Source organism: Rattus rattus, chromosome 12 (assembly GCF_011064425.1).
Source record: "Rattus rattus isolate New Zealand chromosome 12, Rrattus_CSIRO_v1, whole genome shotgun sequence".
Lineage (NCBI taxonomy): Eukaryota > Metazoa > Chordata > Mammalia > Rodentia > Muridae > Rattus > Rattus rattus.
The window spans coordinates 55,869,533-55,887,728 of NC_046165.1; the positions used below are offsets into that span (position 1 = coordinate 55,869,533).

Sequence of the window (18,196 nt, forward strand, 5' to 3'; positions counted from 1 at the left end):
TATAAGAAATATTCAAGTTAATAAAAATAAAAAAAGAAGGTAAAATGTTCAAGCAGGCTGATAAAGAACTGAGAAGTCATTAAATATTCACTGAATAAAAAAAAAACAAAACAAAACAGGTGCTATATAGAGGGAAGGTTGGAAAGGAGACTAAGCTACATGGTTAAGGTTCCTTCCAGGTCTGAATGGTGGCATTCTGCACAGCCTTTCACATGTGACAAAATAGGAGGTGGATTGAAAAGGAAACCCCCAAACTTTCAGTCAAGTTCACCTTTGTTTCCATGCACACTAAGCGGGGAAGGAGTGCCCTTCGCTTCCGGCTCAGTAACTCTCTGCTGTCATCCAACTATACATGAAATGTTTCGAGAACAGAAACTCCCAGGCTTGCCAGATGTCATAGCTGATGTCCAAACATAAGAGCACTTCTCATTGCTCCCATCCAAGTTGTCCTAATCCAATTTACTAATAAATATTCTTTGTGTACTGGAACACTGAGTTTTGAGAACGAAGAAATCGTTCCACAATTATTCTGCATCCTTTATTCATGCTGGTTCTTAGAGTTGGAGCTTTAAATGTTTGAGAGCTTTCTCAGCCTACTTCACCATGAATCTGCCAGCAAACCAGGTTTAGAGGAAAACGACTGAGCTGATTGTCTAGGTTTTCACAGTTGCTTTGGTTACTGGTCCTAAATCTGAGAATGTTTTGCTTTTCCTTCAGAGATCTCAAATGTGGAAAGATCTACTGCACCGGAGGCCGGCGCTCAGCACACCTTGGAGAAGATAAAACCTATAACCTTAAGAATGTGAAGCAGAATATCTCCATCAAATGCAAAGCCATGTTTTTATACCACAATTCTAGAGACATGGGCCTGGTAAATTCTGGAACAAAATGTGGTGAGGGAATGGTAAGAGGACAGCTATGTATTTGATCTGAATTTCTTGGTTCAGGGGCTTATTAACATTGTCGGTTACTGTCATTGGTTTCAAGGCGGGGTTGTTTCTGTATGGAGAAACAGTAAAAGTAATGGCAACTTTTCCTGTAAATTATTAAGGGAGAGGGTAGAAATAATATGGTAATATTATTCTTGCTTAATTGTAGTTATACTAAACTGTATGTAATTGCTGTAAATTTGTTTAAATTGTATCTTAAAATAGGCATTGAATGAAATCACACATGGCTTCTATACTAATTATTGTTACTGATGTCGACAAGCATCCTCATTTATCTTGTTCAGACAACCATATTTACTGGCTAAGTACTAGGCTTTCAGTAATTGGGCTGGATCCCCATGGTCCACAGACCAGTGTACTTGAGAATGTCTTACACAGAGCATTCCCAACAGAAATGCTCTCCTGGTGGTATAGAAGCCAGTGTATACTTGATTTAAGGGAAGAGAGCTGGCTACCCACAGCAAATTGTGACTACTGAGATTGCAGCTTGACTTGTTATACTTAATTTTTAACAGAGAAAAAGCATGATTAGCTTTTTGCTCTATCTTCTAGCTTTTAGCAATTATGATCTATAATTAACTATCATGGAAATTTGTCGAGTACAGTATAATCTTTTAGTATAGGCTTTTTACTCTATTTTCTGGTTTTTAACAATTATTGTGATCTATAGTTAATTATTATACAAACTTGTTGAATACAGTATAATCTTTTAATACAGATGTAGAGCGAGAATAACCAAAACTGAGAGATTAGGACAGACACCACTTTAATCTGTGCCCATTTCGTTATGTTGGGTACATCCAAAATCCTTTCTATTGGTTGGGGATTTAGCTCAGTGGTAGAGCACTTGCCTAGCAAGCACAAGGCCCTGGGTTCGGTCCCTAGCTCCAAAAAAAAAAAAGAAAAAAAATCCTTTCTATTAACTATGTTAAAATATTCTGTAAATTATTATTAATTGCAATCATTTTGCTATACCATGAACGACTAAAAATTACTCTTCCTGGTTAATTGAAAATTTTAAACCTGTTAAATAGTGCCACTTTCCCCTTTCTCTGGCTACCCTGCCAGCCTCTGGAAGGCAAAATTCAGTTTTCTGCTCCTTTAAGATTAAGGATTTTATGTCTCACACATGATGGAGAATTCCCCATCTCTGTGCCTGCCTTAGCTCACATATCCTGCCTCCCACACTTACTCAAGATGCCACAAATGCACATATGTCAGACTTCGATTCATTTTTCAGCTAAGTTATACTCCATAGTATGTTTGTCACACTTTTTTGTCCATCCATCTATTAATGGATACTTAGATTGATTCAGTATCTTCATTAGTATGAATAATTCCTCAACAAACATAAGTGTACAGAGAAGTCTTTTTTAGAAGGAAAGTTCTACCTAAAGACAACTCAGGGCTCCTTGGTTCCCATCTGCTTGGTTGGAATACAGCACTAACAAACAAAAATAAGGCCCAAGAGAAGAGAAGAGATGATAGGAATGGTGGAACACTGGAGAATGAGAAGAGGAGAGGAGGAAGAACAAGAGAGTGAGGAGAAGAGGATCATTCCATGCATTGACTTAGAGGAACTGTGGTGCTACCTTTTGGCTAAACACAGATGGTGAAATCAAAGCAAGACATTTCTTAGCATTATACCTGAGTTGAGCTTGAGAGCAGAGATTGGCAGGGGGGTCACAGTTATGGAAACAACCTGCCCTATTGCTACATTGAACATGCAATTAAGCCATGTGAGAAGGAATGTGTAATTTCATAAGTGACTGTGTCAAACCCCATGTCTCATGAGCTGCATTGCTCACACCACTTTCTTCCTTTCTAGGTTTGCAGCAATGGCGAATGTATAGAAATGGAGACGGCCTACAACTCAACCATCTGCTCTTCCCTGTGTGATGAAAATGATGTAAGGTTTCGTTGCCTCTTGCAATAGTGTCTTGCTGATATTTTTACCTTCACCTTTACTCTTGAGCCTGTGTAGAAGTATGCTGATTCTTTTTTTTTTCAGTTTAGTGGTTTTTTTATTTATTTTTATTAACTTGAGTATTTCTTATTTACATTTCGAATGTTATTCCCTTTCCTGGTTTCCGGGCAAACATCCCCCTAATCCCTCCGCCTCCCCTTCTTTATGGGTGTTCCCCTCCTCACCTTTCCCCCATTGCCACCCTCCCCCCAACAATCTCGTTCACTCGGGGTTCAGTCTTAGCAGGACCAAGGGCTTCCCCTTCCACTGGTGATCTTACTAGGATATTCATTGCTACCTATGAGGTCAGAGTCCAGGGTCAGTCCATGTATAGTCTTTAGGTAGTGGCTTAGTCCCTGGAAGCTCTAGTTGCTTGGCATTGTTGTTCATAAGGGGTCTCGAGCCCCTTCAGGCTCTTGCAGTTCTTTCTCTGATTCCTTCAACGGGGGTCCTATTCTCAGTTCAGTGGTTGGCTGCTGGCATTCGCCTCTGTATTTGCTGTATTCTGGCTGTGTCTCTCAGGAGAGATCTGCATCCGGCTCCTGTCGGGCTGCACTTCTTTGCTTCATCCATCTTGTCTAATTGGGTGGCTGTATATGTATGGGCCACATGTGGGGCAGGCTCTGGATGAGTGTCCCTTCTGTGTCTGTTTTAATCTTTGCCTCTCTATTCCCTGCCAAGGGTATTCTTGTTCCCCTTTTAAAGAAGGAGTGAAGCATTCACATTTTGATCATCCGTCTTGAGTTTCATGTGTTCTATGCATCTAGGATAATTCAAGCATTTGGGCTAATAGCCACTTATCAATCAGTGCACACCATGTGTGTTTTTCTGTGATTGGGTTACCTCACTCAGGATGATATTTTCCAGTTCCAACCATTTGCCTATGAATTTCATGAAAGCATTGTTTTTGATAGCTGAGTAATATTCCATTGTGTAGATGTACCACATTTTCTGTATCCATTCCTCTGTTGAAGGGCATCTGGGTTCTTTCCAGCTTCTGGCTATTATAAATAAGGCTGCGATGAACATAGTGGAGCACGTGTCTTTTTTATATGTTGGGGCATCTTGTGGGTATATGCCCAAGAGAGGTATAGCTGGATCCTCAGGTAGTTCAATATCCAATTTTCTGATGAACCTCCAGACTGATTTCCAGAATGGTTTTACCAGTCTGCAATCCCACCAACAATGGAGGAGTGTTCCTCTTTCTCCACATCCTCGCCAGCATTTGTTGTCACCTGAGATTTTGATCTTAGCCACTCTCACTGGTGTGAGGTGAAATCTCAGGGTTGTTTTGATTTGCATTTCCCTTATGACTAAAGATGTTGAACATTTCTTTAGGTGTTTCTCAGCCATTCGGCATTCCTCAGCTGTGAATTCTTTGTTTAGTTCTGAACCCCATTTTTGATAGGGTTATTTGACTCCTTGCGGTCTACCTTCTTGAGTTCTTTGTATATTTTGGATATAAGCCCTCTATCTGTTGTAGGATTGGTAAAGATCTTTTCCCAATCTGTTGGCTGCCGTTTTGTCCTAACCACAGTGTCCTTTGCCTTACAGAAGCTTTGCAGTTTTATGAGATCCCATTTGTCAATTCTTGATCTTAAAGCATAAGCCATTCGTGTTTTGTTAAGGAAATTTTTTGCAGTGCCCATGTGTTCCAGATGCTGCCCTAGTTTTTCTTCTATTAGTTTGAGTGTATCTGGTTTGATGTGGAGGTCCTTGATCCACTTGGACTTAAGCTTTGTACAGGGTGATAAGCATAGATCGATTTGCATTCTTCTACATGTTGACCTCCAGTTGAACCAGCACCATTTGCTGAAAATGCTATCTTTTTTCCATTGAATGGTTTTGGCTCCTTTGTCAAAAATCAGGTGCCCATTGGTGTGTGGGTTCATTTCTGGGTCTTCAATTCTGTTCCATTGTTCTATCTGTCTGTCTCTGTACCAATACCATGCAGTTTTTATCACTATTGCTCTGTAATATTGCTTGAGTTCAGGGATAGTGATTCCCCCTGAAGACCTTTTATTGTTGAGAATAGTTTTAGCTATCCTGGGTGATTTGTTATTCCAGATGAATTTGCAAATTGTTCTGTCTAACTCTTTGAAGAATTGGATTGGTATTTTGATGCGGATTGCATTGAATCTGTAGATCGCTTTTGGTAAAATGGCCATTTTTACTATATTAATCCTGCCAATCCATGAGCATGAGAGATCTTTCCATATTCTGAGGTCTTCTTCAATATCTTTCTTCAGAGTCTTGAAGTTCTTATTGTACAGATCTTTTGCTTGCTTGGTTAAAGTCACACCGAGGTACTTTATATTGTTTGGGTCTATTATGGAGGGTGTCGTTTGCCTAATTTCTTTCTCGGCTTGTTTCTCTTTTGTATAGAGGAAGACTACTGATTTTTTGAGTTAATTTTATACCCAGCCACTTTGCTGAAGTTGTTTATCAGCTTTAGTAGTTCTCTGGTGGAACTTTTGGGATCACTTAAATATACTATCATATCATCTGCAAATAGTGATATTTTGACTTCTTCTTTACCAATCTGTATCCCCTTGATTTCCTTTTGTTGTCTGATTGCTCTGGCTAGAACTTCAAGAACTATATTGAATAAGTAGGGAGAGAGTGGACAGCCTTGTCTAGTCCCTGATTTTAGTGGGATTGCTTCAAGTTTCTCTCCATTTAGTTTAATGTTAGCAACTGGTTTACTGTATATGGCTTTTTTACTATGTTTAGGTATGGGCCTTGAATTCCTATTCTTTCCAGGACTTTTATCATGAAGGGGTGTTGAATTTTGTCAAATGCTTTCTCAGCATCTAATGAAATGATCATGTGGTTTTGTTCTTTCAGTTTGTTTATATAATGGATCACGTTGATGGTTTTCCATATTTAAACCATCCCTGCATGCCTGGGATGAAGCCTACTTGATCATGGTGGGTGATTGTTTTGATGTGTTCTTGGATTCGATTTGCCAGAATTTTATTGAGTATTTTTACGTCGATATTCATAAGGTAAATTGGTCTGAAGTTCTCTTTCTTTGTTGTGTCTTTGTGTGATTTAGGTATAAGAGTAATTGTGGCTTCATAGAAGGAATTCGGTAGTGCTCCATCTGTTTCAATTTTGTGGAATAGTTTGGATAATATTGGTATGAGGTCTTCTATGAAGGTCTGATAGAATTCTGCACTGAACCCGTCTGGACCTGGGCTCTTTTTGGTTGGGAGACCTTTAATGACTGCTTCCATTTCCTTAGGAGTTATGGGGTTGTTTAACTGGTTTATCTGTTCCTGATTTAACTTCGGTACCTGGTATCTGTCTAGGAAGTTGTCCATTTCCTGCAGAGTTTCAAGTTTTGTTGAATATAGGCTTTTATAGTAAGATCTGATGATTTTTTGAATTTCCTCTGAATCTGTAGTTATGTCTCCCTTTCATTTCTGATTTTGTTAATTTGGAAATACTCTCTGTGTCCTCTCATTAGTCTGGCTAAGGGTTTATCTATCTTGTTGATTTTCTCAAAGAACCAACTTTTGGTTCTGTTGATTCTTTCTATGGTCCTTTTTGTTTCTACTTGGCTGATTTCAGGTCTGAGTTTGATGATTTCCTGTCTTCTACTCCTCCTGGGTGTATTTGCTTCTTTTTGCTCTAGAGCTCTTAGGTGTGCTGTCAAGCTGCTGACATATGCTCTCTCCTGTTTCTTTCTTCAGGCACTCAGAGCTATGAGTTTTCCTCTTAGCACAGCTTTCATTGTGTCCCATAACTTTGGGTATGTTGTACCTTCATTTTCATTAAATTCTAAAAAGTCTTTAATTTCTTTCTTTATTTCTTCCTTGACCAGGTTATCGTTGAGTAGAGCATTGTTCAACTTCCACGTATATGTGGGTGTTCTTCCCTTATTGTTATTGAAGACCAGCTTTAGGCCGTGGTGGTCTAATAGCACACATGGGATTATTTCTATCTTTCTGTACCTGTTGAGGCCCGTTTTTTGACCAATTATATGGTCAATTTTGCAGAAAGTACCATGAGGACCTGAGAAGAAGGTATATCCCTCTGCTTAAGATAGAATGTTCTATAAATATGTATTAAGTCCATTTGGTTCATGACTTCTCTTAGTCTGTCTACGTCTCTGTTTAATTTCTGTTTCCATGATCTGTCCATTGATGAGAGTGGGGTGTTGAAATCTCCTACTATTATTGTGTGAGGTGCAATGTGTGTTTTGAGCTTTAGTAAGGTTTCTTTTACGTCTGTAGGTGCCCTTGTATTTGGGGCATAGATATTTAGGATTGAGAGTTCATCTTGGTGGATTTTTCCTTTGATGAATATGAAGTGTCCTTCCTTATCTTTTTTGATGACTTTTAGTTGAAAATTGATTTTATTTGATATTGGAATGACTACTCCAGCTTGCTTCTTCTGACCATTTGCTTGGAAAATTGATTACCAGCCTTTCACTCTGAGGTAGTGTCTGTCTTTGTCTCTGAGGTGTGTTTCCTGTAGGCAGCAGAATGCAGGGTCCTCATTGTGTATCCAGTTTGTTAATCTATGTCTTTTTATTTAGGAGTTGAGGCCATTGATGTTGAGAGATATTAAGGAATAGTGATTATTGCTTCCTGTTATATTCATATTTGGATGTGAGGTTATGTTTATGTGCTTTTCTTCTCTTTGTTTTGTTGCCAAGACAATTAGTTTCTTGCTTTTTCTAGGGTGTAGCTTGCCTCTTTATGTTGGGCTTTACCATTTATTATTCTTTGTAGCACTGGATTTGTAGAAAGATATTGTGTAAATTTGGATTTATCATGGAATATCTTGGTTTCTCCATCTATGTTAATTGAGAGTTTTGCAGGATACAGTAACCTGGGCTGGCATTTGTGTTCTCTTAGGGTCTGTATGACATCTGTCCAGGATCTTCTGGCTTTCATAGTCTCTGGCGAAAAGTCTGGTGTGATTCTGATATGTCTGCCTTTATATGTTACTTGACCTTTTTCCCTTACTGCTTTTAATACTCTTTCTTTATTTTGTGCATTTGGTGTTTTGACTATTATGTGTCGGGAGGTGTTTCTTTTCTGGTCCAATCTATTTGGTGTTCTGTAGGCTTCTTGTATGCCTATGGGTATCTCTTTTTTTTAGGTTAGAGAAGTTTTCTTCTATGATTTTGTTGAAGATATTTACTGGTCCTTTGAGCTGGGAGTCTTCACTCTCTTCTATACCTATTATCCTTACGTTTGATCTTCTCATCGAGTCCTGGATTTCCTGTATGTTTTGGACCAGTAGCTTTTTCCGCTTTACATTATCTTTGACTGTTGAGTCGATGATTTCTATGGAATCTTCTGCTCCTGAGATTCTCTCTTCTTTCTCTTGTATTCTGTTGGTGATGCTTGTATCTACGGCTCCTTATCTCTTCCTTTGGTTTCTATATCCAGGGTTGTTTCCATGTGTTCTTTCTTGATTGCTTCTATTTCCATTTTTAATTCCTTCACCTGTTTGATTGTGTTTTCCTGGAATTCTTTCAGGGATTTTTGTGATTCCTCTCTATAGGCTTCTACTTGTTTATTTATGTTTTCCTTGAATTCTTTCAGGGATCTTTGTGATTCCTCTCTGTAGGTTTCAACTTGTTTATTTATGTTTTCCTGTGTTTCTCTAAGGGAGTTCTTCATGTCTTTCTTGAAGTCCTCCAGCATCATGATCAAATATGATTTTGAAACTAGATCTTGCTTTTCTGGTATGTTTGGATATTTTGTGTTTGCTGTGGTGGGAGAATTGGGCTCCGATGATGCCATGTAGTCTTGGTTTCTGTTGCTTGGGTTCCTGCGCTTGCCTCTCGCCATCAGATTATCTCTAGTGTTAGTGTGTTCTGCTATTTCTGACAGTGGCTAGACTGTCCTATAAGCCTGTGTGTCAGGAGTGCTGTAGACCTGTTTTCCTGTTTTCTTTCAGCCAGTTATGGTGACAGAGTGTTCTGCTTTCAGGCATGTAGTTTTTCCTATCTACAGGTCTTCAGCTGTTCCTGTGGACCTGTGTCTTGAGTTCACCAGGCAGGTCGCTTGGAGCTGGAAGGTTTGTCTTACCTGTGGTCCCGAGGCTCAAGTTTTCTCATGGGGTGTTGCTTATGAGCTCTCCACGGCGGCAGCAACCAGGAAGATCTGCGCTGCCCTTTCCGGGAGCTTCTGTTCACCAGGGTTCCAGATGGCATTTGGTGTTTTCCTCTGGAGTCAGAGATGTGGGCCGAGTGTAGACTCTTCTGGTTTCCCAGGCATGTCTGCCTCTCTGAAGGTTTAGCTCTCCCTTCCACGGGATTTGGGTGCAGAGAACTGTTTATCCAGTCCGTCCCTTCAGGTTCCGGCGGTGTCTCAGATACAGCGGTTTTCCTGCTCCTGTGCCCTTATCCAAGGGAACCCAGAGACCGTATACAGTTTCCTCTTGGGCCAGGGATGTGGGCAGGGGTGGGCAGTGTTGGTGGTCTCTTCTGCTCTGCAATCTCAGGAGTGCCCACCTGTCTCGGAGGTGAGCTCTCTCTCCCAAGTATGTTGATTCTTTTAAAGAGCAAATACATTTCATTTACATTGTGCATATAGACAATAAAATTAGTGCAAAGAGCAAACCAAGATACTATTACACATAGACATCACTAAGATTGCAAGTAAAAATGTATTATCAGATTGATAATTTAGAAACACACACACATACACACATATATATACATATATATATATATATGTATATCTTAAACATGAAGTTTAAGGTTTACTTTTTCCTAATATCATTTACGGTTAAACTACACCAGTATCAATATTAGCTCAAAGCCTTTAAAAAGACACGCAAATTCTAAATTTATTTTCAGTTCAATACTATCAGTTTATATTTGGGTGAAACTCTTTTCCCTTAACCGAGTTGGTCCCTTAAAGTTTATAAATATATATATTACTCTTTCAATACTAGGTATTTCCATGTATGTATATATAGATAAATGGGCCTGATATAAAACTAACACTAAAACTAACACTAAGATAGATGAAGTATAAAACATAGCTTCTATCAGTCATTCAATAACAATAACAATATATGATTGACTGCTCTTCCAGGTGGATGACAATGAACCTGAGTGCCAGTGTGAAGAAGGACCAATAATTACAGAGTGGGGAGAAGCCTTAAACCTTACCAGTAAGCAGTCTGGAACACAACACTCACATATATCCAAAGTCTCACACCAAGAAAAACCTTTTTCCCTCTGCTGTATAGTTGTTGTGTTTCTACATGGATTTTTATGGTCCACCTTACTATTTTACATGTTTGGAGATCCAAAATAAATTTACTAAATTTGCCTTTTAGAATTAGTGTATTTGCTAGCCATCTGTGGCTTATGGGTTCTGCAACCCAAACCACAATGGAGCTTTTTCTATAGTTGGTTAATAACTAACACGCTGGCATTTTCATGCTAAGAATGACTTTCCTTAAGCATCATGGAATCTTGAAGTTGATTATTAATTTTTAATACAAATTGTAATTTGTGTCATGTTGGAGGAAGGAGAGTGAAAGTCCTTTAGGGAAGAGATGAAGTTGCAACCATAGTTAGCATTCTGCTGTCCTAAAGATGACGCCCATCAGAAATTTGTTTGTCTTTTGTTGTAGGTGTCTCCATCATGGTCGTTGTGCTTGTCATGGTTATTATTGGTGTTGGACTTGTCATATTACTAATCCGTTACCAGAAATGCATTAAGATGAAGCAAGTTCAAAGGTGTGTCTGCATATTCAGTGTAAAAGGAGTCATCACTAAGTACTTATTAACCTCGTAGCCACAGAGCATTATCAATGCGGGGAGGTCTGAGTCTAGTACTAAAGATCAGAGAAGAATACCTGATCATACGTTTGCATACATGTTCATATCCAAATTCTTCTCTCCATGGTTCCCAAACTTTGTTACGTGGTGAAAACTTGTACAATTCTTTCATTAAAAAAATGAATATTGGTTTATCTCTGAGATATTGTGATTGAGCTGTTACAAGGTACAAGCTACACACCACTGAAAACTCTTGTGTGCAGCTTAATTATACTCTCTTGTCTATTCCCAGGGCATATGCCAATGCTTTGTTTCCTCTCTTTACAGCTCTTCTAGAGAAATACGGGGCATAGAGAATAAAGTATACTTTCCTGATGAGCATCAGACGAGGAGTGAGCCAATCTTCACAGATATCTATCCCCTACATGTGAGATGCTTTCACATGTGTCAGCTGATAAACTGTCACATGCATGTCCATATATTTTTCTTATTGGGGTGTTATATTTATTCATATATATATATATATATATATATATATATAATGGGGTGTGTGTGGAGAGAGAGCAGTCAGAGGTCGACGTTATGGAGTCAGTTCTCTTCTTTCATCTTTAAGTGGGTTTGTGGGCTTGAATTCAGGTTTTAAGGCTCGTGTTAGCCTAAGTATATTTGCACTGAGTAATCTCACTGGCTTCACCTCTCTGACAAATATGTTTTCAATGTGGAACTAACCTTAAGTTAAGTGAAAGATGCTTATCAGGCATTTAACAAGCTGTCCCACATAAGTGAACCTTTCATTGTATCAGTAAGTAAGGGGAGGGAGGAAGTCAAGATCAAATAAACATTGAACAATAACCAACACTTATTTCAGAGAAGAAGGTACTGATTAAACAAAATAGTGCCTTGGGTACTAATGAAAGAGTTCAGTATTGTAATTTTTTTTTCTTTTTTTCGGAGCTGGGGACCGAACCCAGGGCCTTGCGCTTGCTAGGTAAGCACTCTACCACTGAGCTAAATCCCCAACCCCATAAATTGTTTTTTTAAAGTATAAATTTAAGACAATTGAAATGGTATAAACTATGTTCTCAAATAATATTGTATTAGAAATTAAAAAACAGGGACTAGAAAAAAATCAGTTGGAACTTCTGTCAGAAACTCTAAGTAATTCCTGAATCAAATGAAACATAGCCCAGGCTAACCTCAAATTCAAGGCTGTTCTTATTCCTGAGACTCCTAAGAGCTGAAAGGCACATGCTACCTTTACCCTAACAATATGATAAAATGTCTGTTAGGACCCAAGTCTTGAGCAAGGGATAGAAAGCGTCAGTTTTTACAATAGTCAACTGTCTTTAGATATACTGACAATAAAAATGGACTACAAAATGGAGTGATAAATCTTTATTATATGATTTTATTTTATAAGTGTGTTTTGCCTGTATGTATAGACACCACAAGTGTGCTTGTGCCCCAGAAGAGGGCATTAGAGGCCCTGAAGTTGGAGCTACATGCAGTTGTAGTCAATACTAGGAACCAAGCCCTCTACAAGAGCAGCAAGCACTTCTAACTACTGAGCCATCACTCCAGGCTACGATGCTAGTGTCTTAAAATTCAAAACATTGAGGCTTTCGGTGGATGCCTGATTGCACAGGACTAGATATTTTGAACACTTTTGCTTCCAAATGTTTGGAGTTCTGTCTAATATCTGGAGAGCATCTCTTCACCCTCACAGCATACATAGGCAACAGAGAAAAACAAAACAAAGAAACAAAAACTTCAGAACATTTAGAGGGAGTGATTCATTTTTCCTTCACTAAATGATAGTTTATCATCTTCTGTATCAATTCATTCCTTTCGCTATGCCATTGTTAACCCTGAGATAGTTAAATACAAATCTTGATGTCTGTTTTTATGAACAGAAAATAATGTATGAAAAATTTCCAAATGTACATGGAGGATTTTCTGGCATAAAACTATGTGATGTTAGTATCAATTTCACATCAAACCCAGTTGGTCCTGGGTTTAAATAACAAAGTCAGTGTACACCAAAGTGTTTGGTGTAGACTTAGCATTTACTATATGTCAGTTATCTACTATATCTTATGTGCTTTGCAGTTGCTTTCCTAGTTATAATTTCCTTAAGATAGGTACATTTTATGAGCTAAGAGTCAAGTCAAAGTTCTCTAAAACACTTGGTGGAAGTTGAGGAACTGTTAAAGATGCCAGCCAAGAATTTACATGGAGCTTGGACATATTTGTTATTTGTCAAGGCTGCAAGTCAAGGATGGGCACCATTTTACTTTCCTGGGATCTCATCCTTTGAGAGACAGGAGGGAGAATCTAGATTTCAAGACCAGCCTCAGCTATACGAGATCCTGTCTCATTATAGTTATTATATATAATGAGTTGTACATGAATATGTATGAATTATGTATGTATATATACCTATATGTGAATTATATATACTCATGTAATTCATAAAAATATATAATTAATTATAAATATTTATTGTACATATATAATTGAAAAATATATTCATTTTATGTGTATATATAATACACATACATAATAATGTAAGTGAATAATATACATTTAATATATATGTATATATAATGAATGATGCCAGGATTTTTCTCTTTGGAAGAAGTGTTAGACTAAGGTCTTGCTTCAGCTGGGCCATGCCTTCTATTTATGTCACTGTCTCCTGGGGAGTTAGCAGAAAGGGGCACCAGTCAAGCACATCTGTATATTCATAGGACATTTGGGATCACCCAAAGAGCTTCGAGGTCCAAAACAATGTAAGTGACCATGCCTTTCACAATGCCAACACATTTAAGATTCAGAGACTAGCAGACCCACCTGGTGTTTCTCATACAGCAGCATACTAAGAAGTCCCATCTTCTCCCATGCATGTTCTTAATAGAAAATCTTAGATATATTCATTTTTAAGAGAGCAATCCAAAGGAAAATTACTATCTCTACTTCTCTTATTGTTTGTCTATTTACTAGGTCTTCGTCCTGGGTTAGAAAGGGTATTCAGTGGTCTTAGAAAGAGTGATCCTTTCTCAAGTACTAATTGGAGATTAATAACATCTTTTCGTCACAGAATACAGCAGAATCATTGGAAAGAGTTCCTTCCACCTTTTCAAGTCCTCACTACATCACCCTGGTATGTCTAGTCTCTTGGTTGGTTGTGTCCATTTTTGTACAACTCATTCTGTTGTTACTTAACTATTAGTTCCTTGAAAAGGCCCAGGAATATTGCCCAGATATTGTGTTGAAATATAACTAACACATTCTAGCATGAACCTGTGCTTGGCCTGACTGAGCAGGAGAGAATGTAATGAGCCTGTACTCCTGGGGACACCCTTTGTTTAAAATGTTCATATTTGGTCATAAGCTGTTGTTGATTAACTGATTTTAAAAAAACAACTTTTATTTAAAATGCATAGTTACGGGTTTCAGTATGGCATCTTCATGCATACCTTGTTTGTTTATCCTTCTTCCTTGCTTCTCATCCTCATTCCTCCCATTTCTCTTGTACCCTTTTACCCCTAGTAGTTTCTTCTCTGCTATTGTGTCATACATATTCCATTACCATCTCCTCCCACTGCTTTCCTCAAAACAGACTTTTCCTGACTCAAATACTCTTTCTAGTTTTGTGATCTATAGCCACATCCAAAATGCAAAGTTAAAAGCCAAGGTCCACATGGGTGACATACATGAGATATTTGTCCTGCCGAGTCTGGGTTAACTCACTTCACAGAGTAATTTCCCACCTTCTTGCCAATTTCATGATTTTATTTTTCTCTATGGCTGAATAAAATTCCATTGTGTATATATAGTATGATGTTTTTGTTACCTCATTTGTCTATTGAAAGACATGTAGGTTGATTCCACTTTCTTGTTATTGGGAATAGTAAACATTGAATGTGGATGTCTGGGACCCTCCATTGTACACTTTAGAGTCATTTGGGTGTCTGTCCAGAAGTGGTCTCACTGGTATTCATCACTGTAATTATTGTTTGTTTTTATTATTTACATTCTGTTTCTTAAGTGACTCATGTCACCCCAGTTCTGATCCCAGTTTTGAGGGGCAGAAACACAATGACACTTTTCATGGAGGTCTTGGTCAGCTTCAGGGCCCTAGACTCTTAGTTAACCAAGACAGTGAAAACAAAGTATTCGTACAGATTCTCTAGTAATGATCCAATTCCAAGTGCATCTTCAAAGTCTCACAGGAAGAAACTTCATACTTGGAGCTAGGAGATGGATGGAGACATCAAGATTCTCAAATCTGCAGTGCAATCTAAAAGGATGAATGAGAGGCTGTGATCAGAGGAGTTTTGTCTGGGATTATTCACTCTCACCAAAAAGGACCTCATATTGTGCCTCAGAGAAGCTGTGCATGCAAATTTCAGGCTGCACTCCCTGCAGAACCTGTGTGATCCATATCTAGGATGGTTCTATTGGGGTTCACTAGACATATATGAAAAGTCTCTTATATGACATATTCTAGGCCAGTCACACATGTTACTAGAACTGGTGGCTTCTCCTGAGATTTTTCATAAGCAGATGTGTCCTCAGCCTCCCCTTCTATTAGTGAATTGTCTTAGATGATTTCTCATGGAGCAGAAGTGGCCTGCCATGTCTGTATCCATGTGGATGCATTGTGGATGTGTGATGCTAGCAGTAGCTCATTCCATACCTGATGAAGCATACTTTATGTGTTACAGAAATCTGTCAGCAAGGACCCAAGAGGAATTGCAGACCCTAAGCAAAATGATAACATGGTAGGTTTCTCTGACAGGAAGTACCTTCCTGTTTAAATTTTCAAATGCTGGCATTCTTTAGTGTTCACTGAACCCATCCACTGACTGGAGACATCCTCTGCATTTACCAGAAGGTAGAATGAGTAAAATTGTGTTCACAGACTCTGAAATTTCTAGAGAATGCACTACAGTGCACATTTACACTAAGACTTTTAAACTTTGTGAAAGGAGCAAGCTAAAAATTAACAATGTGAGACTCACAAGTTGTTCCAGGAATAATGAAAACAAAATTTTCTCTCAGATTTTATTGACCATAACCACAAGGTGGAGTTCCTTAATATATAGGGCATGATGGACTGGTTAGCGTTGCAAAGGAGCTCTGTTTATGAAATTTCTCCTTTTAAAGGACTTTTCTAACTGAACCAACAGACAACTGCAGGTGAGGGGTACTGCCCCCCATTTGATTGACTACTTTTATATTGGAAAAAAACTAAAAAAGAGAAAAGGGTCAAAGAAACAAACAACTATTTCTTGCCTATATTTCTGAGCTTCTGCTTCCCCTCTTTCACTTGTTTGTGTGAAGTTTCTGCAGTGTATTGGTCACTGTACTTTGCACGACAGATTATTTTTTTGGAAGAGAATCCAGGCTAGTGCAGACACAAGCTAGGATGAACAAAGCAGGGTATTTATTAATGATCCCTCCACTCACCTGTGACAAAGGAGGGTAGACAGTGGCAGTGGCAACACTCCGTCCGGCAAGCATGCTATTTAGCATCTTGGCATAGAATGAATAACTATCACTGTCTTTCTGTTGTGATGGGCATATTCACTTTAGAGCATAAATAACCAAGGCTACTATCGAAGGGGGATGAGGCTAGTGAAAGGGTTCAGCAGGTGAGGTGTTTACTGTGCAAATCCAACCACCTAAGTTTAATCCCAAGAAGGAGAGCACATGGAAGCAGACAGCCAAGTCTCCCATACAGTGGCACACACATTCTCTCTCTCTTTCTCTTTCTCTCTCTCTTTCTCTCTCTCTCTCTTTCTCTCTCTCTCTCTCTCTCTCTCTCCCCCCCCCTCTCTCTCTCTCTCTCTCCCTCCCACACACACACACACACACACACACACACACACACGTAAATAAATAATTTTAAAGGAGTAAAACAGAATCCACAAAGCTAATAATTCCAATTTGTAGGTATAAATGAAGGACTGAAATAGGTGTTTACAGATTTTACAGAAAGCAACTCATTTTTACCCATCTGCTTTCTTTTAGAATTTGAACCTGGATATCCAAAGCGACTGCACAAGACTGGGCTAAAGATCCTCCATGCAGATCATCACTGCCTTGATGTCTGCTAAACAGATTTCAGTTGTTTGCCAAATATCCCTTACCTGGATAGAAAATGTTCAAGAGAAATAGTTTCTTCCTGTCAATATTAAGACATAGAACCCACAATCTATAGCACACACATAATCCCCAGAAAAAATGAATATGAAATTTCCAATGGGCTTTAATTTAATGCCCAAATAGGAAGTCTCTCTGCTCTAGTAATTTCCTATGTAATATTAATCTTGTAATTTTATAATAATCAAAGCTTGTGATCATTTAGAGTTTCACATACAAGGAACAGATAAGGCTAGTGGTTGGATACTTTGTTAAGATCATTTTAAAAGCACTTACTTTCAGGTCAGATGTTGTGTCCCAGACCTGTAATCCCTAGAGGTTGAGATAGGAGGATCACAGGTTCAGGGTCTACATGGGCTGCAGAGAAAGATCATGTCAAGACTGGACAACTTGGTGAGAACTCTTTTAAAAAAATCATAAAATTTAAAATTGCACCAGAAATGTTAAGGAACAGCTGTTGGTGGAGCAGAATGGGAGACATCCTGGGTTCAACCCCGAGAATTAAAAACAAAACAAAACAAAACAAAACAAAGCAAACAAACAAAACAGAAATATCAAAACAGATGACAGTGTGCCTACTTTGATTTGCAAACTACATCACTGAAGTCTGCTTTCAACGAAATTATCTTCTATGGAAGGGCCAAGGAGGTTAGGGCAGGGCAGAGAGTTATAGTAGCTGATTAGAAGAGGGAGGAACAAAAGAATGGCCTCCTAGACTACAGCACCAGCATTGTCACAAAGCATCTCATCCATTGCCCAGGGTGTAGGGGCCTGTGCAAGCTTTGGGTTCCTAGGCCTGCCTTTCTAGATTTCTATAATAAGCCAAGAAAATGACAGGGCTTTTAAAAAGTTCACTCCACCTCCTTGTGAGTCCTCAGGAAACACAGATGGGGGTGTGCTTAGTGTTCATTTTCTTTACTGCAGAACACTGCATTCCCATGGATTTGTTGCCTTGCATTGGGTTGTTTCCTTATACAGATGTCTGTGGGTGGAAGCACTCTCTCTCACTGACTCTGTTTTCTTAATGGGAGCTGTTAAGTCTTTTAAATCTATAGATAATTTTCCCCCATCCTTAAATAAAGATCTCAAACACTAAATGAAAATTTTCTGATTCAATAAAATAAAAGCTAGAAAGGAACAGAGTATACTGGCCTCGGTGATGCTTCTGAGGCTGCACTGGTGCAGTTTATTCTCCTGAAGGAGCCAGGGAGAACCCTGGTGACAGCACATCACACACTTCACCTTTCCAGAGCATCTCACCAGTAGTTTTAACCAAAGCTGCCTCTTTAAGAAAGGATACTGGCTTGGGGATGTAGCTTATGTGGGCTGGGGGGAGCAATAGGAGAA

The 18,196-nt window shown here is 38.8% G+C and overlaps 1 protein-coding gene across 1 annotated transcript in view; it reads left to right on the forward strand.

Moving 5' to 3' along the window:
• Adam7 (ADAM metallopeptidase domain 7) overlaps nt 1–17,940 on the forward strand; it is a 50,221-nt gene extending 32,281 nt beyond the window's left edge. The window contains exons 16-23 of the mRNA XM_032918097.1: nt 718–904; nt 2,779–2,859; nt 9,984–10,062; nt 10,531–10,636; nt 11,006–11,105; nt 13,779–13,841; nt 15,409–15,465; nt 16,718–17,940. Coding sequence (XP_032773988.1) covers nt 718–904; nt 2,779–2,859; nt 9,984–10,062; nt 10,531–10,636; nt 11,006–11,105; nt 13,779–13,841; nt 15,409–15,465; nt 16,718–16,762 — 718 coding nt within the window. The 3' untranslated portion in view covers nt 16,763–17,940. The remainder of the gene's footprint in view (nt 1–717; nt 905–2,778; nt 2,860–9,983; nt 10,063–10,530; nt 10,637–11,005; nt 11,106–13,778; nt 13,842–15,408; nt 15,466–16,717) is intronic.
• Nucleotides 17,941–18,196: the final 256 nt, after the last annotated feature.